Source organism: Trematomus bernacchii, unplaced genomic scaffold (assembly GCF_902827165.1).
Source record: "Trematomus bernacchii unplaced genomic scaffold, fTreBer1.1, whole genome shotgun sequence".
Taxonomy (NCBI): domain Eukaryota; kingdom Metazoa; phylum Chordata; class Actinopteri; order Perciformes; family Nototheniidae; genus Trematomus; species Trematomus bernacchii.
The window spans coordinates 318745-344791 of record NW_022987590.1 but is presented as its reverse complement, the minus strand read 5'-3'; the positions used below and the strand labels follow the sequence as shown (position 1 = coordinate 344791).

The window sequence follows — 26047 nt, the reverse complement described above, 5'->3', positions numbered from 1 at the left end:
TGGGGGGGGGGGGTGGTATACAATAACGTAACCAGATGAGTGATTACAGCGCCCGGTATCATTTTACACACATTTGTATCACACAGATGCAGGACTTGCACACGCCTGTTATCTAACCGACAGGTCCGCACGCACTCTCCAGCCGAAACTCTCGTTTTATTAATTTAAAGGGCCCATGTCATGGCCATTTCCACTGATCATAATTACATTGTTGAGGTATACTAAAATAGATTTATACTGTGCAATTTTCCAAACTCACATTGGTTTCGCATACAGCATCTCTGTCAAGCATGTGTATTCAGCAGTATTCACTTTCTCCACTAAACGACTCGTTGGAGCTCTTGCCCCCCACTCCCTGTGAGCCTAGTGTGCTCCGATTGGTCAGCTCGGCCACTCGTTCTGATTAGTCAACCACCAGAGAGGCTGCGCCCATGTCTAACAGTGCTTTTCCCGGCTGCTCTCAGCGTAACATCAGTCTTATCATGGCGTCGGTACAGCGGTATATTTTATATACATATATATTTTTAACTGTTGTTATAGAAGAGTGTGACGGCCCCAGGGCCTTTGTCTTACGATGGGTGGAGCTGAAGAGGCTAATCAGCACGATCACGGACACCCTCCGGACACTACGGCCCCAGTCTCTCTCCCAAAGCGGCTGCAGGAAGACTAACTCTGCGATCCTCTCAACCACCTATCTTTGCATTTACCACAATAAATGTGCCGTGGTTTTGTAAACTCGTGTATGTCTCCTTGTCTTTCCGTTGTGGCCTACGAGCTACTCTCATAACAAAGAGTAAGTTATTTTTACCCGTTATAAACTACTACTGTTTGATGAGAAATCAAATCATGGTTTGCTATATATGAATTCAGGGAAGAAAGGATAGGCCTACTAAGTATTTCCATTAAACTTTATTTTTAGAAATGTACAAAATGAACATAAATATACATATATACACGGTGTATATCATCCATTTCCTCCTCCTCTTTGCCTGCGCACAGCCGGTGCGGTGCGGGTGCCTTTTAGCACGAGGCCTCAGTAGTAGTAGAATCCCTTCCCCGTCATTGGATTGTCCGCCAGGATCTGGCTGGACGAAATCAAATGCAAATCACCAAAATATTAGAGAAACTTAGTTGTTTTAGATTCGTTAGTAGTAGTTGTGTAATGAACAGCTTGCCTGCTAATATGCTAACCTAGCTTTGTTTACCTTGGTAGCTAAACGATATGAACGTTTAGATTGGAGGAAAGGCAACTATAATGCAGTGTAATAAAACTACTAATGAACAAAAAGCTAGTGTTCATATTAGGCTAGGCAATAACGTGTTATAATTGCAATCGTATACGGGTATTCTGCTACCATACAATGTAACTTGCATGAATACATTGTTTTGCGCTAGCATACAGCTAGCCTCGTTAGCTACATGCAGTATATGTACGGTCACAATGTACGGTAAATCACAGTACAGTATACTGTATGAGTATTCCGTGTGTGTGACTGCAGACATTCTCCTGCCATGACAAAACATGTAAGGCCATCTGCTGACATTGTAGTTGATATATTTTAAACGCTAGCAACGTAGCATCACAAAAATGTTTTTCTGACCAAAACTAGCTCTAGCTCCGTGTGTTAGATCGCTACGCCAGCTATAATGTAATTACGTTTCGCGACTGACCGGCAAATCACCCGGAGTATACTGTCAATAGGTATTTTGTGTGTGAATGCAGACATTCTCCTGCTATGAGATACATGTATGCAAGGCCATCTGCTGATATTAGAGTTGATATATGGAAACTCTAGCAACTTAGTTAGCACAGTTAGCACTGTGTCAATGGCTTAGCAGTCCAACACAGTTTACACATTTAAACAGTCTTGTTTGATAATAACACAAATAACAATGCAAACTTACAGGTTGTATACCCAGATCTTCCCCTGCTCCAAACGGTCCAAACAAGCTGTGCATATCCGGCCTCAACTGGGCAATGTTTTGGAAGCTTTCGTCTGTGAAATGCCGGTTCTTCGAACCTCTGGAGGAGGAACACGCCGCTGCTGGTGTGGCCATAGCTTCTTCGGGATTGGTCCATTTCGTTCCGGGTACCGCATGACATCATGCGGTACCCGGAAGAATCAAATGGGCAGTGACGTATCTCCAACGAGGCGTTTTGGGGAGGTATTTTCTGTGTTAGAGTTTTACTCGCTACAGGGTTGTACTTTGAGGGTTTGACTCTGCACACCGTTTACATGCATAAAAACCTTCATACACACAAGGGGACGGGTAATAACCGGAAAGCATGACATGGAGCTTTTAAGCATTTTCTATTAATTTATTGCAGACACACACCCCCCCCCCCAAATGCAAATACCAGCCGCTCGATGCGCAGTGCAGATTCGGTAATTGAATAAAAAAGAAGCATTCATTCACAAGTAAATCAGGAGACCTTTAAAGTTTTATGTACACATCAAAGTATCAGTAGGCGTGTATGAAAACACATGAATTCAAAAACAATTATGTACAGAAACATTTGCATGCGATAGTCCACCTTCTCTTCCCTTCCCTTTCTAACCACACGGCAAGTGCAGCAACAGTCCTCGTCTCTGTAATTAGCTCAGTCCGTAGTCCAAAAGTAACTAAAAAATATAAACAATCTCATCTATTCAGGTGAAATCGCCAGCCGCCTCTGAAGGGAAGCCAGAAGCAGCTGGCTTCCCTTGGCATGGCCCTGACCAATCACAGGTTGGCAGGGGCATCACGTGGGCCTCATCTGATTGGTCAATCCCTCAATTTTTGTTCACCAAGGGAAGCCCGATCCGACTGGCCTCCTCTCGCAACAGTGAATGCAATCTACTGTTTTCACCATAACATCTAGAGGGGCGCTGATTGTTTCACTCTTTGTAAAATACTCAATGAGAGTGGGGGAGAGACGGGCCGGCAGCAACACACAGCAAAGGAGAATTATCGAAACAAAACAAAGTGTTTTTATTTATTTATTTAAATTATAACTACAATCCGAAAAAACAGGGGAAGCTTGGCTTCCCTTGGCCTCCGGGAGAAAACGCCACTGCTGTAGAGCATTATACTAATTTCCACAGGTCATAAAATCTTCTAATGCAGTGCAGACATTTAACTTCAATCTAGTTCAAATGAAGAGTCCTTTCTGACTATTCAACAGTTTCATTATTAGAGAAGAGTGTCTGGTTTAAAATGCACAGATATTACAATGCTTTGTTACCTTTTCCTCATAGTTAGGAAGTGTGTCCTTGTGAATGGAGATTATTGTCCATATAGGAATAGCCCTGGTCTTTACGGATCTTCTCCAGCTCTGGGTCTGTTTCGTAGATATCAGCATTCAGCTGCAAGAAAAAGACAACAGCTTTGATCAGTAAACAATTGTAACCAAAATCATTTACGATCATTTGTTACACATCACAACAGCAAATCCCATGCTAGCAGTCTGGGAGTCTTATGTAATGGTAATAGATTCGGTTAGAATAATGAATGGGGCTGGCTAGCAGTATGAAATCAACTGCAGTAACTTGAAAAGAACAACTAATTTCTGTGTTTTTTTTACCACATGACAGATTCTAATCTTGCTTGGCCACTGGTTATAATATATATAAAGAATCTAAATCTGGGGGAATCTAAGTAGGATTTGCAGTAGATTCATTTATTATAACATTAATTAATTAACAGTATACATTTTCCACATTTCTACTTTATTCATCGAAATTGCATTAAAACCTGATTATAACTTTATTCTCCTCATTTCGACTTATTTTTATTCTTCTTTCTTCTTAACATTTCAATTGTAATTCTCACAGTGTGACTTATTCTTGCGATGGTTTAACTTTGATGTATAATCACTAATAGTTGCTCATATTTATTCTAGACATTTAGGCATCCTGTCGAAATGCAAAACAAAACATCTCTTTATTTTGTTATGCTTGTCCCAAACGCTCATAGCTTACTGCGTATACAGTCTATGGTAATGAACTCAATAGTTTAATAACTACAACAACAATATCGTTTTTTGTCCCTAGGAAGTCGCTGAAAAACACAATATTTGTGTAACCTGAATAACTGTTCACAGACATTCTGTTAGGGATTCAACTCGGCGTCAAATCATAGTTGTACGTGTTTAACTTAATCTGTTCACTGTTATGTTGGAACCTGAAGGCAGCAGCTGACAGGCTGTAACGTTCACGTACCTTCCAGTGAAACACCCCGAGCTGCCGTAGTTCTTCCAGAGAGACGGGCTGGTCCGGGGTCAGTTTGTGAGGCTTCCTCTGGTCCTCCTCAGAGCTGTCCATGAACCAGGCTTCTAAACCCATGCTAGAGATTAACAATGGGACCTTATTAATGCTGGGTTGTGTTGATAAATCGTGATCTTCTCGCTCCCAGGAAAGAAACTTAAAATAATGAGACTAATGGAGTCTCTGAAAAGGTTCAAATTGGTACTTTAATTAAGTAACGTGGTTAAAGAACAAGCATAAGGTAAGGAAGAGACAAAGCCGGTGATGTCCCCAGGGAGCTGCAGCGTAGAAAAAGAGACCGGGTTGTCCTCTCCGATCTCCTTTATACTCTTCTCGTTCTCTCCCGCTGTGCAGATAGGGGGACCTCCCTCCTCGGTCTTCAAACAGAGGATTTCGACATTCTGTATTCCCTGCCTACTTCCTTAGTCATCAGTGGCTTGTTTGAACTTGAGATGCAACAACACTTTCTTTACAGAGGTTTGTGTGTCAGCCCAGGACAATATGATCCACCCAAGAAGCTCTCAGTATCAGTCAGGTTTTTTGTCGCTACATTCACACAGTCTTCAGGTGTGCAGAGGGGCCACAGCTTGTCCTGTAACACATGATATCTCACTGTATGGCATAAAAGTCTGGTGAATAACACCAACATTGTGATAACTGGGAACTGGGGCGTATTGTTTGTAATACACACTAAAATGGACTACTATTGACACTAGAATTATTCATATTTCGACTAGCAAGAACCACGCCACAACAGTGTGATGTTTGTACTTTATTGAAGTAACGTGTTAAGGATATGAGGGGGTGAAGAGATGATCTGGGAGGACGAGCTATGGTCCGTGCAGTGGGAGACTCAGAGTGGGGGTTCCGTCTCCGGCGATGATTCTGCGTGGGGCTGATTACGGTCCCCCAGACGATACCTGGGATTTTTAATGTTAGTATACGCAGTATATAGATATGCAACCGTTTAGATATAAATGGTGATGGGCAGAGGGATGTTGGGATGAAGGGATGGAGGGATGAGGGATGAGGGATGAGGGTGAGGGATGAAGGGATATGAGGGATGAAAGGATGAGGGATGTTAGGGATGAGGGGATGGGGATGGAGGGATGAGGGATGACGGGCTGAGAGGGATGGAGGGATGAGGGATAGAGGGATGAGGGATGTAGGGATGAGGGATGAGGGGATGGAGGGATTAGGGATGAAGGGATTAGGGATGAAGGGATGTAGGGTATGGAGGATAAGGGATGTAGGATTGTGGGGAGGGAGGGATGGATGTACGCTCGGTGTGAGTCGGAAGGGGAACTGTATGGGTAGAAGGGTGAGGGAGGGTGGGTTGAAAGATGAGACAAGCGGTGGCCGGAAGCTTGTCGCCGGATATAAATAGGGGTGGCCGTGGTTTGAGGCGGAGTTTTAGGCGTTGGCCATGCTCCTGAAACCTATGTTAACATTTTAACCTCATTTCACTAGCAAGAACCACGCCACAACAGTGTGATGTTTGTACGTTTATTGAAGTAAACGTGTGAAGGATATGAGGGGGTGTGAAGAGATGATCTGGGAGGACGAGCTATGGTCCGTGCAGTGGGAGACTCAGAGTGGGGGTTCCGTCTCGGCATGATCTGCGTGGTGCTGATTACGGTCCCCCAAAAGAGTCGGATTAAAAGCAGCTGACTTAAGCGTGTGCATGTCAGACGTCGTTTAGATTGTTGCGGATGTAAGCGTGGTACGCTTGGGATGACGAGCGGCCGAGGGCCTAGGTGGTTGGATAAGAGATGCCTGGTCTAGCTGCTGTGGACGCTGCGCCGATGCGGGAGAAATGGCTCTAATTCTGAGAGTGCCCCCAAAATGTGCGGGATGTTCTGAAAGTGTTTCTGGACCAGAAACGTGTGGCTTGAAGATAACGTGCCCGGAACGAGTGACTACATCTTCACTTCTAAATCCAACTAAACATTACCTTGAGGGGTTAGAATGATGCGCGCGCGGTTTGCCCAGAACCGGGCCTCCGTTACGCTCTAAGGGAAAATACGTTGATGCCATAAATGTTAGGTTGGGTTTGTGGGGGCAGGTGCTCCTGGTATGAGCGACGCCGCGGAAAGAGCAGATGTGAATTAGGTGGCGGTTAGAGAGCAAGCAGCCTCGTTCGTTGAAGTTATTACACGCCGTCCTGCCTCCCTGCGGGTGATAGACGGTTAAAGTCTGAGGCGTTGCGTGATGGAGAGGAAAGTGAGTGAGGTGTTTGAGGGTGGTGGAGCGCTGACTAAGCATGCTGAGGCCAGGTGGGAGGGGGCTCCACGTAATTGGCAAGAGAGGGATGCGCGTGCTGCGAAGATGCGGCAGTAAAGCTCGGAGTCTGGAGCGCCCCAGTATGTTCCCTGGTTGAACTGCTTGATGCGGCCGGCGGCATGGCTAGCGAAGTTTATTATTATTTTTTTTTTTATTTATTTAATTTTTTTTTCCAGAGAGAGAGACCAAGCGCGTCTGCTCACAGCGAGGGGTCAGAGAGAGAGAGACCGGAGCGTCTGCTCACTGCGAGGGTCAGAGAGAGAGAGACCGGAGCGTCTGCTCACAGCGAGGGTCAGAGATAGAGATAGAGATAGAGACCGGAGCGTCTGCTCACTGCGAGGGTCAGAGAGAGAGAGACCGGAGCGTCTGCTCACTGCGAGGGTCGGGGAGAGAGAGACCGGAGCGTCTGCTCACTGCGAGGGTCAGAGGGAGAGAGAGACCGGAGCGTCTGCTCACGGCGAGGGTCGGGAGAGAGAGGAGAGGACCGGAGCGTCTGCTCACTGCGAGGGTCAGAGAGAGAGAGGACCGGAGCGTCTGCTCACTGCGAGGGTCAGAGGGAGAGGAGGACCGGAGCGTCTGCTCACGCGAGGGTCGGGGAGAGAGAGACCGGAGCGTCTGCTCACTGCGAGGGTCAGAGAGAGGAGAGACCGGAGGCGTTATGCTCACGGCGAGGGTCAGAGATAGAGACCGGAGCGTCTGCTCACGGCGAGGGTCAGAGGGAGAGAGACCGGAGCGTCTGCTTACTGCGAGGGTCAGAGGGAGAGAGACCGGAGCGTCTGCTCACGCGAGGGTCGGAGAGAGAGAGACCGGAGCGTCTGCTCACTGCGAGGGTCAGAGGGAGAGAGACTGGAGCGTCTGCTCACGGCGAGGGTCAGAGATAGAGACCGGAGCGTCTGCTCACTGCGAGGGTCAGAGGGAGAGAGACCGGAGCGTCTGCTCGCTGCGAAGGTCAGAGAGGGAGGGACCGGAGCGTCTGCTCACTGCGAGGGTCAGAGAGAGAGAGACCGGAGCGTCTGCTCGCTGCGAGGGTCGGAGAGAGTCATCTAAAATGAAAATTGTAAATAAGCCATCTGTATGTAAAAAAAACACCTGTATGTAAATTGTAAATAAGCCATCTGTATGTCAAATATGTCTTATATGTCTTAAAGCTCCCATGTCATGCTTTTCCGGTTATTACCCGTCCCCTTGTGTGTTATGAAGGTTTTTATGCATGTAAACGGTGTGCAGAGTCAAAACCCTGAAAGTACACCCTGTAGCGAGTAAAACTCTAACACAGAAAATACCTCCCCAAAACGCCTCGTTGGAGATACGTCACTGCCCATTTGAGTCTTCCATTTAGTTCCGGGTACCGCCTGATGTCATGCGGTACCCGGAACGAAATGGACCAATCCCGAAGAGCTATGGCCATACCAGCAGCGGCGTGTTCCTCCAGAGGTTCGAAGAACCGGCATTTCACAGACGAAAGCTTCCAAAACATTGCCCAGTTTGAGGCCGGATATGCACAGCTTGTTTGGACCGTTTGGAGCAGGGGAAGATCTGGGTATACAACCTGTAAGTTTGCATTGTTATTTGTGTATTTATCAAACAAGACTGTTTAAATGTGTAAACTGTGTTGGACTGCTAAGCCATTGACACAGTGCTAACTGTGCTAACTAAGTTGCTAGAGTTTCCATATATCAACTCTAATATCAGCAGATGGCCTTGCATACATGTATCTCATAGCAGGAGAATGTCTGCATTCACACACAAAATACCTATTGACAGTATACTCCGGGTGATTTGCCGTGCGGTCAGTCGCGAAACGTAATTACATTATAGCTGGCGTAGCGTGTATGCAACCGATCTAACACACGGAGCTAGTAGAGATGGCAAATCCGGATCATTTTACGGACTCAGGGTCTTCTGAGTCAGTCATTGAAGAGATCCGGATCATACGAGTCATTTGAGTCATATGAGTCAGCATGACCAAGACCGTAGAAATCCTATTGGTGAAACCGAAAAGTTGTTGCATTTCACGAGCATATTATTATTCCATATATTTTGAATATATATATATATTTGTATATATATATATATATAATATCTGCATGTATATTTTCTATTTCGACATGTATATATATATATTTTTTCTATTCTTGTATATTTTGTAGTTTTGTTTTATTGTAAAATGCCTTTTATGCTGCTGTAACAACAACAATTTTCCAATTTGGGATCAATAAAGTACTATCTATCTATCTATCTATTAAACTGACGTTATAATTAACCTCCGCTACACAGTGTATTTTGCTTTAATAAAAAATGTTGATCACAAAAAAAAGGGTTATTTTGAGTCTGCTGTTGACTCGTGCATGAGGACGAGTCTGCTGGATCTCTGGATCTGCTGCTATATACGGCTCCGAGTCCGCACGAGTCTGCTCTGCTGTGTGTTGCACACACAGTGAGTCAGGATTTGCGAATCCGAGTCTGCTGTGGACTCGTGCATGACGACGAGTCTGCTGGATCTCTGGATCTGCTGCTATATGGTTACGGCTCCGAGTCCGCACGAGTCTGATCCGCTGTGTGTTGCAGCGAGTCAGGATTTGTGAATCTGCGAATCCGAGTCTGCTGTGTGGACTCGTGCATGACGACGAGTCTGCTGGATCTCTGGATCTGCTGCTATACGGTTACGGCTCCGAGTCCGCACGAGTCTGATCCGCTGTGTGTTGCAGCGAGTCAGGATTTGCGAATCTGCGAATCTGCGAGTCTGCTGTTGGAGCCGTCGGCTCCTCTGAGTCCCCACGAGTCTGCAGGAAGTTTCACTGATCCGCGTCCCCTCCCCTGAGCCAAACGATCACTTCTGGCAGCTATCCTGTATACTTGCTAAAGGGTAGGTAGATGGACTGGGGTACGTTGTAATGTGATTTTACATGTTATAAAGAGAGTAGCGAGTGACGCAATTTATAGTTTTAATTTGTACGTCACACCAAGTGTGGGACTCAAGGACTCGGGTTAATGGAGAGGGGAGACTCGTCATGACCAGCTCATTTCTAGGATCCGGGTTAATGATCCGGATGAATCAGGACTCGCCCATCTCTAGGAGCTAGAGCTAGAGCTAGGTTTGGTCGGAAAAACATTTTTGTGATGCTACGTTGCTAGCGTTTAAATATATCAACTACAATGTCAGCAGATGGCCTTACATGTTTGTCATGGCAGGAGAATGTCTGCAGTCACACACACGGAATACTCATACAGTATACTCCGGGTGATTTACCGTACATTGTGACAGTATATATTGCATGTATAGCTCGAGGCTAGCTGTATGCTAGCGCAAAACAATGTATTCATGACCGTTACAATGTATGACCGAACGTAGCAGACTACCCATATAACATTGCAATTATAAACACGTTATTGCTAGCCTAATATGAACCACTAGCTTTTGTTCATAGTAGTTTTATTACTCTACATTATAGCAGGGTTGCCAACTCTCACGCATCTGGCGTGTGACACACGCTTTCACTCTCAAGCTCACGCTCTCACGCTGCCCAAACTATTCTCACGCCAAAAACAAGAATACCGAAGACGAGAAACGGTTTTGAAAACTTTTGTCACGTAGTGATCGTCTTCTCAATAAAACATCTTTGATAATGTCTTCTGGCCAATCAGAATCACGATAACGGCGTGGTGTTGTTGCAGGAAGTCCCGACGGAGAATACTTTTGCGGTAGTACATCTCTATACATCGATACAACATTGACTGATAGAAATCAACACGTAATGAAATAAGACCCCACGGTTTGATGATTGATAGGTGTGTGGGCTGTCTTTCATTTGGACACACAGAACAATGGGGGCTATCCACCCTTATCCACAATGTAAAGTCATTCAGCCTCTTCCCTCTTCTCTCTGTGAGGAGCAGCAGGTTCAGCTTTCAGAACAAAGTCACACAAAACTAATATGGCATTCATTTTTTTAAATATGTCGTGTAGTAATAGATTTATTTATTTTTCTTCTGAAGAGAGTACCAGAATGTGTATTTGATGTTAGTATTTAAAAAAATCTCCTGGGGGAGAATCCCCCCAGACCCCCCTGCAGGGGTTGGGTCTTCAGCATGTCAACTCTTTCACCTGTGGGGAAATTGCAGGATTGGCTCCAGGTCGCCCTTTTTATTTACTACAAAACAAATGTGCCTTTTTATTTCATACAGTTCAATTTGGATTGAGACAGGGAAATCATCTAAACCTCACGCGTGGCGTTTCACTGTCAAGGGGGCGATATAGCGTGTGTGTAATTACATTGCAAATACTGACTTGAGCCCCACCACTGTATGGGTTAGCCCTACCATAGATTACGCAACAAAAATACTCTGGAGCCGCAACTGCCGACCCGTATTGCGCATGCGCAGATCTGAGATCCAGTAGAAATGATAAAGTAAAAGTCTGCTGCTTATTGTTCTACTAGGCCAACATAGAGTCAAAGAGTATATGAGAGTGAGAGTGTGTTAATTAATATATTTGGCAGTTTGGAGTAAGTCTGTAGATTTGTTTGTGTGTGTGTGTTTCATGTATCGGCCTCTCACGATAATTCATTTTGTTGGATACATTTTCCCGGAAATTATTGCGATAAACGATAATATTGTCGGCACCGTTGTATGACCATTTTAGACCACTGACATAATGATAATATATAATAATAATTCAAGTACATCCTTTCAAACTGCTAGTCACATCCTCATGTAAATGGCAATTTATCGAGGTCAGAAAAGTTATCGAGTTCATTTTTATTTATCGTACGATAAGTCATTTAATTGCTTATCGCGACAGGCACACAATAAAACAGTGGAAACAAACATGTTTGACTTTCATTAGTGAATGCAACTTTGTGCCCTTTATAGTCTGTGTCCATTATTGTGTATTTGTATATATTGTATATATATCCTATATGCTAAGGTCTCGCTGCTGACACGATAGCAGTCATTTCGTGCGCATATGTGTAATTAAACCGAATTAAACCCATGATCTCAAAATCTCACTCCAGCCAGGTACCCAAAGTTGGCAACCCTGCATTATAGTTGCCGTTCCTCCGAGCTAACGTTAGCTACCAAGGTAAACAAAGCTAGGTTAGCATATTAGCTGGCAAGCTGTTCATTAGATTGATTAGATAGATCCACACTCCTACCACAACTACTACTAACGAATCTAAAACAACTAAGTTTCTCTAATATTTTGTGATTTGCATTTGATTTCGTCCAGCCAGATCCTGCCGGACAATACATGACGGGGACCGGACTACCACACTGAGGCCTCGTCCTAAAAAGCCCCGGCTGCTATAGGCAAGATGCCGACAACGGGGAGTGATTGACGATATACCGTGTATATATGTATATTTACGTTCATTTTGTACATTTCTAAAAATAAAGTTTAATGGAAATACTATATATAGCAAACCATGATTTGATTTCTCATCAAACAGTAGTAGTTTATAACGGGTAAAAATAACTTACTCTTTGTTATGACCGGCTCGTAGGCCACAACGGAAAGACAAGGAGACATACACGAGTTTACAAAACCACGGCACATTTATTGTGGTAAATGCAGAGATACGTGGTCAGGGAAGAGGATTGCTGTGCTGCTTGGAGGGAGAGAGAGGCTGCCGTGTGACTCCCGGCAGCTGGCTAGCACCTCGGCTCCGGCCAGGTGTCCGTGATCGCGCTGATTAGCCTCTTCAGCTCCACCCCATCGTAAGACAAAGGCCCTGGGGCCGTCACACTCTTCTATAACAACAGTTAAAAATATATATATGTATATAAAATATACGGCTGTACCGACGCCATGATAAGACTGATGTTCGGCTGAGAGCAGCCGTTTAGACATGGGCGCAGCCTCTCTGGTGGTTGACTAATCAGAACAGAGTGGCCGAGCTGACCAATCGGAGCACACTAGGCTCACAGGGAGGGGGGGGCAAGAGCTCCAACGAGTCGTTTAGTGGAGAAAGTGAATACTGCTGAATACACATGCTTGACAGAGATGCTGTATGCGAAACCAATGTGAGTTTGGAAAATTGCACAGTATAAATCTATTTTAGTATACCTCAACAATGTAATTATGATCAGTGGAAATGGCCATGACATGGGCCCTTTAAATGATATGATGAATTGGAAATGGGGGACCCTGATGTAAACAAGACGAAAGTCTTTCTCTGGTCTGCATCCCCTTAACAATTGTATGTTGTGAGATGTACTGTACTGTACCCAATATACAAGCTGTTAATACACTTTTCAATCAATCAATTCAATCAATCAATCAATGACTCCAAATCAGGGACAATTAGGACACACCTCTTTCTATTGGATTTTAGTCCACCTTCTATTTTATATGAATATTTTTGGGTAAATTTAGCTGTTTTTTATTGAAAACTCTTACATGTTTTAATCGCCTGGTAAATGCAAATATTATATTTTAATAAAATATGGAGTTTTGCTGCTTTCATGTTTTATATCATATTAAAGTGAATATCTTCGGACACTTAAAGACATCACCTTGGACTTTTAGACTTAAACTGGTTAGTGGCATTTTGTTCATATTATAGACAAAATTACAATGAATGAAAAAAACAATGTATTAATAAAGACATGAATGGTTAGTTAAAGGTCCCATGTCATGGCCATGTCTACTGATCATATTTCCATTGTTGAGGTCTACTAGAATACATTTATATTGTGCAATTTTCCAAAATCACATTGGTTTCTCATACAGCATCTCTGTATAGTATGTGTATTCACTCTGTCCTAAACGGCTTGTTGGAGCTCCTGCCCCCCCCCCTCCCTGTGAGCCCAGTGTGCTCTGATTGGTCGGGACGTTGCGAGGCTCGCTGCTGCTCGCCGCTGCGAGGAGCGGACAGGTTTCCGGGTCGGCGATACAGTGAGAACAAGCTAAACTCATCCTGAGCACACACGAACACTCACAGCCAAAGTAAAAACAATAAGTGTGGCTTGATATTGAGTAAGAAAAAGGTTTATAACGCTGTGAGAATGGGTCTGCAGAGAGCATTTCTCCACGATCCCAACTCGTCTATTACCAAGCAGGGAGCTCTCTGCAAGTCAATGGGGACTCCCTGTTAGTTAGCCAAGGTATCCTGGTGTGTGAGGTGCTCCAAGGATTGGTCCATTTGGGCCAATCCGGTCATTTGTTGTTGATTTGGGTATTCACACGTCACAGAACCCAAGAAGCAAACAATGGAAAAAGAGAAATGTCCAACGAGGCGTTCTGGGGCAGCATAGACAGGTCTTTTCTGTGTTAGAGTTTTACTCGCTACAGGGTGTACTTTGAGGGTTTGTGACTCTGCAGACTGTTTACATGCAGAACAACTTTCATAACACACAAGGGGACGGGTAATAACCAGAAAAGCATGACATGGGCCCTTTAAAGTATAACATCCAACATACAGTATATTTATTAGTAGGTTTATATATTTTATACATTTATTGACGCACCAAAAACCACTTGTTTGAGATAAAGAAGTGTCCAAAATAAAGGAAATGTTAAAACCAGACACATCAGGTAAAATAGACACAAAGCGAGCATGGCACTTAATTTTATTCAAATCAAAAATGGATGAATTACTGAGATAATACCAACATCACGTAACATGTGAATCATATCTGATCGATAATCACATAATGATTAACAAGTCGTATTTCCTGCAGTCGGCTGCTGCAGGGTGAGGATTTGACAAACTAAAAGATTATAATGTCACACTTAGCCTGTACAGAAAATATATATTATTAAAGCATCTGATTCTCTAAAGCAGCTGGAACTGAGAAATGGGGAAATCAAGTGAATGTTGAAGCAGTTTGAACGTCAACAAACATTTCGACACCGTATCAGCAACCTTGTCACCGCTGTGCCTGGTAATACATCTTTCCCATAGCAGCTGATCACATTTAGGGAAGCATGATGCACCATTATGGATTTACTGGTTTTAAGTGTTAAATCTAACCTCCCACTCTCCACCACAGGGCTTTCAGACGACTCAAACACGGGGTAACACTTTTTTTTTTTTTTTTTTAAATCAGGCCACAGTGGCAGCTAAATCTGGTAATACCAATTTAAACATATATTAGGGAAGACACGCTATAACAGAGTTAATTAATGATGACATTAAACACGTCCTAGCTCCAGCAGGCGTTGAAATAGCGTGGAACTCACTTTGGTTAAATCCTACAGGTAATTACAATCTATTGGCAGTAGCTAGATTATGAAAAACAGATACACAAACATGGCCATAAGGGTTCACTGTTGAGATAATGAAGCCATGGCACTTTAGTGAGTGAAACACAAAGTGTGCGTTCAGCTTTAAATCGAGTAACGAACTCAGAGCTGTCGGCGATATTAAGGAGTCATGTTAGCATTTAAAACACCGTCTGTTTCCACGTGGAATCACACATCTTACACATTAATCCATTGCATAAGTATAGAGACAAAGACACAACATGTACTAGCTATTGAACGCGTTATCGTACCGAGCTAGAACATAAATCCTCCTGTGGAAAGTAGAACCCTCTAAATGTTTCCTAATAAATAATGTTCCAAACAACACAGTGACATTGCATAAAACAACCCAAGGCACTTCCCTTTGTGTACAGGATCTATGAGGTGATCTACCCGGCGACAGCGTGTTCTCGTAGTGTGGCCCGCTGTGAGTTCGGGCTCCAACTCGCATGTTGAAGCTCTACTCAACATTTTTAAAAAACAAAACAAAAAAAACATCAGCTGTTTAGTGCAGGAACCGGATGCTCATTTTCTGTTCCACGTCCACTTTCTCCAACACCTGAGGAAAGACAACGGAACAAGTTAGTACATATTTCTGTAATGTTTGATAGACACAGACAGGTTGAAACTGAGCTCACACTGGCTGTTAAGTATTAACTCAAACACAGATCAGGGTATATGCAGGAATCCTGAAATCAAATGTAAGACCTTTTAAGACCTTTTTTAAGACCCTTTCCATACATTTTAAGACCTCATCGCCACTTGGAGTTCTAACCGGTTACATTGGCGACACACTTTACCTCACATTGACTATATACAGTATTGACTGTCCTTCCTTCTTATCTTCCAACCATTTGGACGCAAACTTGCATTTCCCCATAACGATGTTGCTTAACAACCGGCGTAAACAGACCTTCGCGCGCTATCAAGCAGTGAGCGTGCGATGTCCTGTTCAGATGACGTCAAATCCAACGGGATGCCATAAATAAACTACACAGAATCACACTACACACCTACGCAATGATTACATTCAGGCAGACTGTAGAATACAACCTCTTTGGACCATTTATATACTTATTGAAAACAAGCTACAAAATGTAATACCTTGGAAAATGCCGTTTAATACTTTGTTATACTTTTTAAGACCCCGCGGACACCCTGATAGAACATTAAACATTCACTCTGGGAATGAAACAGTATGTGGAATCAGTTTCAATAAATACATTTGAACCAACTTGTTAGCATTTGTTCAAACCAAAATAAAAAGTAAAACCAGGGCTTAGATTCATTAAAATTGTTGTCTAAATGTTGTGCATCTTGTCTTTTCATAGTAACTTAACAAGGATAATAGTTTTGCAAAGATTGCTTTGTTACTGTGTTTATATCAACTGTAATGTATGGTGCTGATAGGTCATAGGTCATATACCATCTGGGTCTACTTTTGTGTGCAGCAACCGAGAGCAGAAACATTTCTATGGATGCAATGAAAACCTTTTCTTTTTAGAGCAATTTGTCATGTTGTTTTTGTAATTCGTTTTTTGGATATTTACATTTCTTGTAAACTTTTCTTCCTTATACTTTCAATAGAAGTTCTATATTTGCTCTTATTTGAGAACGTACTACTAGATCTAAAGCCCTTAGTATAAAGAGATGTATGAAACGTGCCTTGATGAACTCGTTGAAGGAGATGGAGTTGTCTCCGTTGGTGTCCGCCTCCTGAATGGTCCTGTCAGCGATGCTGCCCAGCTGCTCATCAGAGATATTCACACCCACCATCATCCGTAACACCTGGAGAGAAGTCATGAAAAACATGGCAAAGATGAGTGATAGTCCTGATGTCTGCCCAACAATATGTGACCCGCTCTATCGAAATCAGTCGGAAGTCGCAACGGCTCATTTAAAAATAAACGTGGATTTGCGTAAATAAATATTTTTTCAGGGTTCGGGTGTTTTGTTTGATTTTAAATAACAAAGTCTTGGCTTTCAGAATATGAAACTTTTATTTCCAAAACCACAAGATAAATACATGTTTGAAGCTTGTAAAGGGAAGATGGCACCTCTCACTCGCCACTCTGCTGTTCCGCAGCGCAGCTTCCCCTCCCTCCCGCTGAAATTATGAATGCAAGGCGTATAGTAATCATAGATAACACGGCAGGGTCCGTTACAGTTTGTTTTCATCTGATTTCAATTAAACAAAGTCTTGGCTTTTAGAATATTAAACTTGTTTCGGCAAATTCAGATGATAAATACAACTTTGAAGCTTGTAGACATAATTACAAGCGGAGAACGGAGTAACTTAACGTCACAGCAGGCATAACAACAGCCGGTGTTTCTCGTGAGTGTTTTCACACACACACATTCCCTTTAGTGTTTACTTCCTGTCTGTCTACCTCTGCTGATTTCTCTGATGTCCAGCGCTCTGAATTTTTACCTCTTTTAGCCAGTAGAGGGTGCACACACACACACACACACACACACACACACACACACACACACACACACACACACACACACACACACACACACACACACACACACACACACACACACACACACACACACAACACACACACACACACACACCACACACACACACACACACACACACACACACACACACACACACACACACACACACCACACACACACACACACACACACACACACACACACACACACACACACACACACACACACACACACACACCACACACACACACACACCACACACACACACACACACACACACACACACACACAACACACACACACACACACACACACACACACACACACACACACACAACCACACACCAACACACACACACACACACACCAACACACACACACACGTCAATGCGACTGATTTCGATAGAGCAGGTCACATATGGTGATGGTGCGACGTGTATTTCCACACAGGATAATTTGTAGTAATTATGGTTAAACACACATGACTGTAGCGATTACAGATTAAATACAGAGAGTAGTATTTACTGAATAACACGCAGCATTACACTGAGGCTCGTCGTCACACGAGGCCGGCGACACAAATGTTTTGCGCAAAACAAGAGAAGTGTGTCTGAGTCATTAAACCCCGAGCTTACAGCAATTACAGGTCGCAAAATGTCACACAAACCCAGATGGGACAACAGATAAGACGCAGCGAGGCAAAACACAGGACGTTACAGCGTCTGGAGAAATCAGAGTTAAGCTGAGATATCACGTCACTATCAGCAGAGGGCAAAGTCTCCTCCTCCACAAGGAGAGCGAGTTCACTTAGTATTGCACAACAGTCTTTGTTCAACACGCTGAAAAGCAAATATTTTAAGAGGTAATAACAAAGAATTTCCTGGAAGAAAAAACATATTTGCAATCGGCTCCACACACACGGTGACTCAGCGTCTTATTCAGCGGTCCACTCACCTGCAGCAGCTCGTCCCGGGAGATCTTGTCATCTCTGTCCAGGTCATACAGTTGGAAAGCAACTGGAAAAATAAAAAGTAAAAAGAGTCAGGACGGACACAGTGAGATCGCTGTATGAGACCCTGTGAGTGATGGTGATCCCGCCCCCTTTGTGACGGCGCTGTCACTCACACAGCAGCTTGTTGGTTCGGCTGTTGAGCGGCTCGCTGACGGCGGCGTTCTTGCTCTTCTCGTTGTCCTCGATGGGCCTGAAGTGAGCTAAAGTCCTCATGAAGCCCCGGAAGTTCACCTGGTCCTCCCTGAGAAACAGAGACAGAGACAAGAAATATAAATATACAGCACAATAAAGTGGAAAAAAAGGATTTAATTCAACTGTATGGATGGTCATTTCATTCAATCTTTAATGAATATGCCAATAAAAATAATTCAGTGAAATAAATGTACACTAATAATACATTTTTCTAACTATAGCACCACATTCATATATGTACTATTATAATTCTTTCCTCATTCATTTATTTATGGATCTTTAATGAAATTATGTTATTTATAATAATAATAATAATAATGGGTTCCATTTATAAAGCACTTCATATTTGATTTCAAATCCCAAAGTGCTACAAGCAGTGAGCATGAACAGTATAATAGACATGACACAACACGGTAGAATATTATTTCATTAAAAAGTCACCTATCATGCTATTTTTAGGCAATAGCATAGGTCTCAGATATATACAAATATATAAAAAACTTGCACACTCATTTGAAAAGGCATCACCCGAACGTGAATATCACCAGTACCAAAAGAAAAATGACTGAAGTGCAAACCCAACTCCCACGAGCATTTAAGCCTCCAACACTCGCAAAAAGTTCAGACCGAGCCAAAGCTATTACAAACGCCAAATATCCTTATGTTGCCATGTTAGCAAAGCGCTACCTGGCTGTATCTGCTACCTCTGTCCCTAGCGAGAGGGTGTTCTCCACAGCAGGAGACATTGTTAGTGCCAGCAGATCTGCCCTTTCAGCAAGCAATGTGGACAAGTGAATTTCTCTTTAAAAAAACATGAAAATACAATGACAAGCAAGTCCTAATGTCAAGCTGGCTGCTTAGGTACTAGTCCAGTATAGTTAAAATACAGATTATTTCAGTTCATCGAAATGCTGCACCTTAATGTCTATTTTATTATATTTTGTATTTATTTGAGTGAATACATTATTCACAGTTTAATAATAATTAAAAAAAATATATATATATTTTATGTTTTGTGATCATTTTCTCTGCTGTTACCGAAAACTTACCGAACCGTGACTTAAAAACCGAGGTACGTACCGAACCGAAATGTTTGTGAACCGTTACACCCCTAATATTTATGTATAAAAGACATCAACAAGTGCATTTTGCATGATAAGTCTCCTTTAAAGGAAAAGTGGATGTTTTTATAAAAGGACTACCTTTTTTTATTTCAAGAATTTCAACATATATTATTTCCTAAAAACGTCCTTGCCTTAAAGAAATATTTATTGAGTTTTTTTTACGTTTTTGAGTCTTTATTTGATATTGTATTTAATGGCATCCCATACAGCTTTGTTGTGGCTCAGATTTCCTTTATCCTCGACACAATGAAACTCACACTAGTCGTAACCCAACACCGTTTAACAGAGTCCATCTCTGCACGTCTGTTCTCAAGTTAAACAACATCTGAAAAACCAGAGCAACAAGAAGACTTTACCAGCCACGGCTAAATATAAAACACCATCTAACTTTTGGGGATTTTAATGATATGTTTGGAAACATCTGGTTTTCCTCTTTCAGAATGATAAATCAAAATGACTGCAGAAAATACAGAAATAAAAACCCAGATGATTTTCTTCTAACACAGTATACTGTATACTTCAGGCCGCTACAGCTGAAGCCTGTTCAGATATGTGGTGGTTGTGAGTCAAACCTTTAATGCACAGTCCTGCGTATAATCTAATCTTTTAGACCAATAACTGATAACTCACCCCTCGGGGAAGAAGGCGTTGATGATTCGGTCTCCCAGAGGATTGATGGCCAACTCGGGAATCCTCTGGAAATCTTCTCGACTGCAGACAGGAGGGAAAAATGGCAAATTAATATTAACAAAGCATGTTTTACAAAGAGATATTATTCATCTAAAACCTTGCAACAATTAAGAAAATATCTTAAACTGGGGTCAACGTAGGGGTGCATACCGGTACCCGGTATTACCGAAATACCGGGTACTGGCGGCTACGGTATATTGTACCGAAATCAGATCCGTTTTTCGATACTTTTATTTTATTTTTAATAAAAGTGAGGCGTAATCTCCTTAAACTCTCGCCCAAACCGTCGAAATTACGATTTCACCGTGAAACTCCGCAAACGAGTCACTGTGGAGTGTGGGCCTTATTTAGAAAATCTAAAGTGTGGCTACATATGACTGCCAGTCTGAATGGTGGGGTCTGTACCCACTGCAAGAAGTTTATTTCTGGGAAAGGGGTCAACACCAGCCACGTCAGATCCGCCAACACTCTCACATCATTCAAACAATCCCTCAAAACTCACCTTTTCACTCTTGCCTTCAACTCCTAATCAACTAACCCCTTGCCCTTATTCCACCTAGCTTAGCACGTCCAACCTCCAACCAATGCTGTCTCGTATGGCAACCAAGTACCTTTGTGTTCAGGGAAGCAGCGTGCCGAGCGAGAGTGTTCAGTTCAGCAGGTGAGATCCTACGCTGTGAAAGGGCCCGTTTGGATCCAGAGAGCAGATATAATATATTATATTATAATAATAATATAATGTTGATTTTAATGATGCTATTTCTTTTATATGCAATGCCGAGATCTCATGATCCTTTATGTGTTCTCTGGTCAGTCGAATCTCAGGTTGAATATTGATTATACTGGTGCTATTTTCTTTTTCCATTGACAAGATGTACTATTCCCGCCTGATGGTTGTTATAAATGATATTGCAGAATCTGTTTCCTTCATAGATAACTTGTTTTTCATTGTTTGTTCAGGACTAACAGGTCCAAGTCCCACAATTGAATTTAATATTCATTTGACATGTTAACTATATAATAAAGCGCTTCATGGGAGTAATTGCGGGATGATTCAATGTTTCCCTTATGCAACATGAAAGTATCACGATATGTATCGGTTGAGTATCGGTATCGTTCAGTGGTATTGGTATCGTAAAAAAAGTCAACGATATGCAACCCTAGGTCAACATAAAAAAATAATATGATAAAGCTCACCCTGCCATTATTCTTTAAAATCAGACTTCCAAATATGAAAACAGGAGACGGTGAGCGCACAATAGGGACGGAAAACAAACTTGTTCATGACTGTATTCATTTGTAAGTCTATAAAAAGGTTTTTTGAGATTTTTAAGATTACAATTCAAGCCCTAGCAAAGGTATTAAACCCCAAAAACTGTCCAGCCTTTATCGTTGCATCCTAAATGGTTACAATAAATGAAATTGTGGGGAAACAAAGTGTACAGAAGGACTTTAAACCTACTGCCATATATGTTCATGACCGCTGTTTACTGTCAGTCTACCAGCTGTTAACTTAGATTGTAATCTTGATAATGATTATTTAATGCTTAGCTAGCGTCTGGTGTGAGATGCCAGGGGACAACAGACAAATAGAAAGACCTTTTTTTACATGTATGGGACATTTGTGTAAATAAAAACAACAGATTATATTTAAAACCAAGCGTTCTTCAAGGAGTGTATTCAACTACAAGCTCATTTAAAAAGCACAACGGTTGAAATGTCATTACATTTTCCCACTTTGTGTGAACCCTGTTGGTCCATCGGCCGGAACAGAAGTGTGTTTTGGAAACTAATGAATGATAAGAAAGTCACCTTGAGAATGATGTACCTGTGACGGAAAATACCGGAGAACAAGCAGCACCAAGAACGTGTTATGTGTAAACAGAACGTCTTCACAGGAATGAGTTCCTGTAAGGGATGTAGTTTTATTTGACCCGTTAGACACCGATCTGTAAATATGGAAAAGCCTAAAGTCTGTGCAAAAGCAAAGTAATGTGTTAGCAGCTTTAATGATTACCTGTTTCTTCACCTATTGCTGTTTCTTTCCAAACTCCAGATAGAGCAGGAAGTTAATCACAAACCACAGAAATGTCACACTGAGGTCCCGACTGAATACTACAAAGAAAATCCCAAAGTTCTCAGATAATAAGATAAAGATTTAATTATCAATCCCGAATCTGAGAGTGAGTTACACTATGGCTGACCTTTACCTTATACGATTCAATCACTGCACTGTTGGATTTATATTTACATATAACACTCATTTAATTAAATCCATTTCTTTTTAGAATCACAAATCTTTTATTGGTCCCACAGCCGGGACATTTAAAGTGTTAAAACAGCTAAAGGACGTGCAGCTACAAAATGTAGTAATACCTTTTTAATAGCCTTAATTTTCGCTAAATTGATTTATCAACTGTTAATACTTTTTAAGACCCCACGGACACCCTGATTTAAAACCTCCCACAAGATTTTACTGATGAAAAAATTAAGTTAACCAACTCATTTATATATTTATTGCCTTGTTTTTCTGGATTTCTTTCATAGCATATTTCTCTATTTCATAGCCAGATTTATTTAATTCATTGCCATACAAACATGCAGAGATGTTCCCACATGTCTTTTAACATCTGTCCTCCAACATCAGTCACATGCTTTTATTACATGGCAATACTTATGTTGATGTATAATGTTGTATAATGGATTTATAATTGTTTTGCTATGACGTTTGTATTTTGCGTTTGTTTGCTTTGTACAGCCCTTCGAGGCACTTCTTGTGATTTGGGGCTATAATAAATGTTGATTTGATTTGAAGATACCATGTCTCCTGGCCCAACTAATCAGCCACAACACGTCTGGTTTGAAGGTGTTTTATCTCTTTTGTGATTGCTTACCTGAGGGTGCCGTTCTCTCCTTTGTCCAGGCTGGTGAAGCGGCTGTACAGACGGGTGATCTGACTGTGGGAGACTGAGGGGGGGACACCAGAGAGAGAGGGGGGGAGTTAACCACCATAATAAGACCACCAGATAACAGGTTTCCAGTGCTTCAGGCAAAACTACTTTCACCTAAATACTGGAGCTCATTACTCTCCAAGTAGTCTTTTTAAGAGTGTGTATGTGTGCAATATCACCCAGATACACAGTCAAGAGTCATGCATTAAATGCAACTAACGCAACTTCCTTTTTAGTACACTAGTTAAGGATTTTAATTAAATTGTTTTTAGCTGTTTAGCTGTTTAGATATATAGAAAGATATATAGATAGATAGATAGATAGATAGATAGATAGATAGATAGATAGATAGATAGATAGATAGATAGATAGATAGATAGATAGAGACAGACAGACAGACAGACAGACAGAATACAAATTAACATTAGCAACAAGTATATATATATATATATATTCACAAAAGAACTAGAGCACTTTAATTAAATTGTTTTTAGCTGTTTAGATATATAGAAAGATAGATAGATAGATAGATAGATAGATAGATAGATAGATAGATAGATAGATAGATACAGACAGACAGACAGACAGAATACAAATTAACATTAGCAACAAGTATATATATATATATTCACAAAAGAACTAGAGCACCTAAAGAATAAACAATATAACAACAATATTGAATAAATGGAATACTCTACAATATAAAATCTCACTAAACTGCAGAAATATATAGAAATATACTACAGACTGTGTCACCTTTATGTCACAATGTGTGTATAAAGCTAATGTCTCCTTAACCACCAGATAACAGGTTTTCAGAGCTTCAGGTAAAACCACTTTTCACCTAAATACTGGAGCTCATTACACAAGAGTGTGTATGTGTGCAATGACAATGAGACCCAAGAGTCAGGCAATAAATGCAATTAGGGCAACTTCCTTTATAGTATTCACTCATTTCTATATATATATATTGTTTTCAGGTGGTCGCTTGAGTATTTAAAATGTAACTTAAAACCGTAATTTATTATTCTAACTCACATGTAAAGTGAATTCAATGTTTACATTATAGGAGGTTGATAGGCATGCATGATGTACACTGCCTTCTATTCTGTATTTATTTTGTGTATTCAATACATGTACTATATAGATATATATCCTTTATTATTGATATCAATTCACTGTTTTGCGTATTTTGTTTACTCTGCTCATATGATATCTTTATAGTTTTCCCCCAAATTGTTATGTGATTTTACTGAAAGAATGTTAGCTTTTAAAAGCAACACATATAAAGCTAATGTCACACAGAAATAAACTTACAGCCTGTCTCCTTCTTTATCTCTTCAATCTCCTCTTCTCGGAGTAACGTAGAGGCTCTGGATCCCATGGTGAAAGTTAAAAGGAGTCTTTTAATCCAAAAATCAATCCAGCTGTAGAAGAATCTCAACACGGATTTATGTTAGAGTTAGCAAACAAGCTAACGACGCTAACAGCCGTTAGAGCTTCAGTTGGAATCCAAACGGCTGTTCTCTGTCCTCGAGACGCTGTTTCTCTGCGATATTTAGTTTTTTATAGTAAATATTTTCAATAGTCTGTCGTGTATTGATACTACGAGGAGGGGTTTTGAGTTTCGGCCGGGTTTTCTTCCTGTTTTACGGGCTTTATACATCCATGGTGGGCTGGAACTAAAGGAGGCCGCCTCCCCTGTCACAGTTGGGTCCGCGGGGAAAGGTACCAGATTCTTCTGCCTGGTTGAAATGTGATGCTTAAGTCTTGTTTACAACTATATATTTCAATCTAAAATAAAGCAAATAATTACGGTTTGAAAAGAATAGAACAAGAAAAGGATGTAAATTGGTATTAATATCCGCCAGGCAAGCTAAAGAAAAGTTAGCTGAACGAGGGGGAACCATTCTGCTCAGGTGACCGTTTCAACCATAGATATATATAAACACTGTTTATATATATCTATGGTTTCAACCGTAACAGCACAGCCTTCACACACAACTGCTTTTGAAGTTAATTTCGTTCCTCTTCAAATAAATACATAACTACGCCTATTAAATAATGTAATAACTAAATTGGGGATTAAATATATACATATGTGGAAATATAAAGCTGCACAATACTTAGATGTAAGTCAGACATGTACCACTAGATGGCGCACTTTCATAATTTCACATGGAGTCATGCAGAGTGATCTGGTAATGGTGAGATATTTCAAATGAAAAAAACCTTTATTATTAATGAAATATTACTCTTATTTATTCTGTAGGGCAGGGCTATTCAATTAGTTTGGAATGGGGGCCGGTTGATGAAAACGATACAAAGCAAGGGGCCGGGAAAAAGATGGCTTGAAATATGAACAATCATATTAAGAGCTTCAGATACAGTAAATACTACAACAGCATAGTGGAGTGCATATATTGTGTTTAATTAAATCAAACAACATAGCCCCAAGGCCTTTCTAGATCTAAATGGCAAGTTCAGAACTCAGTAGGCCTACATGTGAAGCTAATTTAACCATCAACATAATTGAATTTGATTTAATTTAGGTGAAATGATCTAATCATTCACGCAGAGATGCAATAAATGACAGAAGTTGTCACAACAGTAGCTAGTAGGTGGGTTCGAAACCCGAGCCCGCCGAAGTTTTCTCTCAATTCAACACCCTCTCTGGAATAAAGGCACTCAGGCCCAAAAAAAAATCTTTAAAAAAAATGTCTTAAAAAAATAAAAGTAGATAGCCAATTGAATAGCCCTGCGTTCATCTTCTCACTAGGGCAATAGGGAACACTAGGCAGGTTATTATGAGACGATAGGCCCAAGAGCAA

The 26047-nt window shown here is 41.5% G+C and overlaps 2 protein-coding genes across 2 annotated transcripts in view; both read right to left on the bottom strand.

Moving 5' to 3' along the window:
- LOC117481432 (1,2-dihydroxy-3-keto-5-methylthiopentene dioxygenase-like) overlaps positions 1-4616 on the bottom strand; it is a 6444-nt gene extending 1828 nt beyond the window's left edge. The window contains 4 exon segments of the mRNA XM_034129111.1: positions 3227-3271; positions 3273-3347; positions 4203-4452; positions 4502-4616. Coding sequence (XP_033985002.1) covers positions 3227-3271; positions 3273-3347; positions 4203-4325 — 243 coding nt within the window. The 5' untranslated portion in view covers positions 4326-4452; positions 4502-4616.
- Positions 4617-14068: 9452 nt separating this feature from the next.
- Positions 14069-24896, bottom strand: chp1 (calcineurin-like EF-hand protein 1). Its single transcript, XM_034129110.1, has 7 exons — positions 24534-24896; positions 23160-23232; positions 20206-20286; positions 18373-18500; positions 18202-18263; positions 16444-16566; positions 14069-15337 (listed from the first exon to the last, which is right to left on the bottom strand). Exons 1-7 carry the CDS (start codon positions 24598-24600, stop codon positions 15284-15286), a joined length of 588 nt encoding a protein of 195 aa, XP_033985001.1. The 5' UTR covers positions 24601-24896; the 3' UTR covers positions 14069-15283.
- Positions 24897-26047: the final 1151 nt, after the last annotated feature.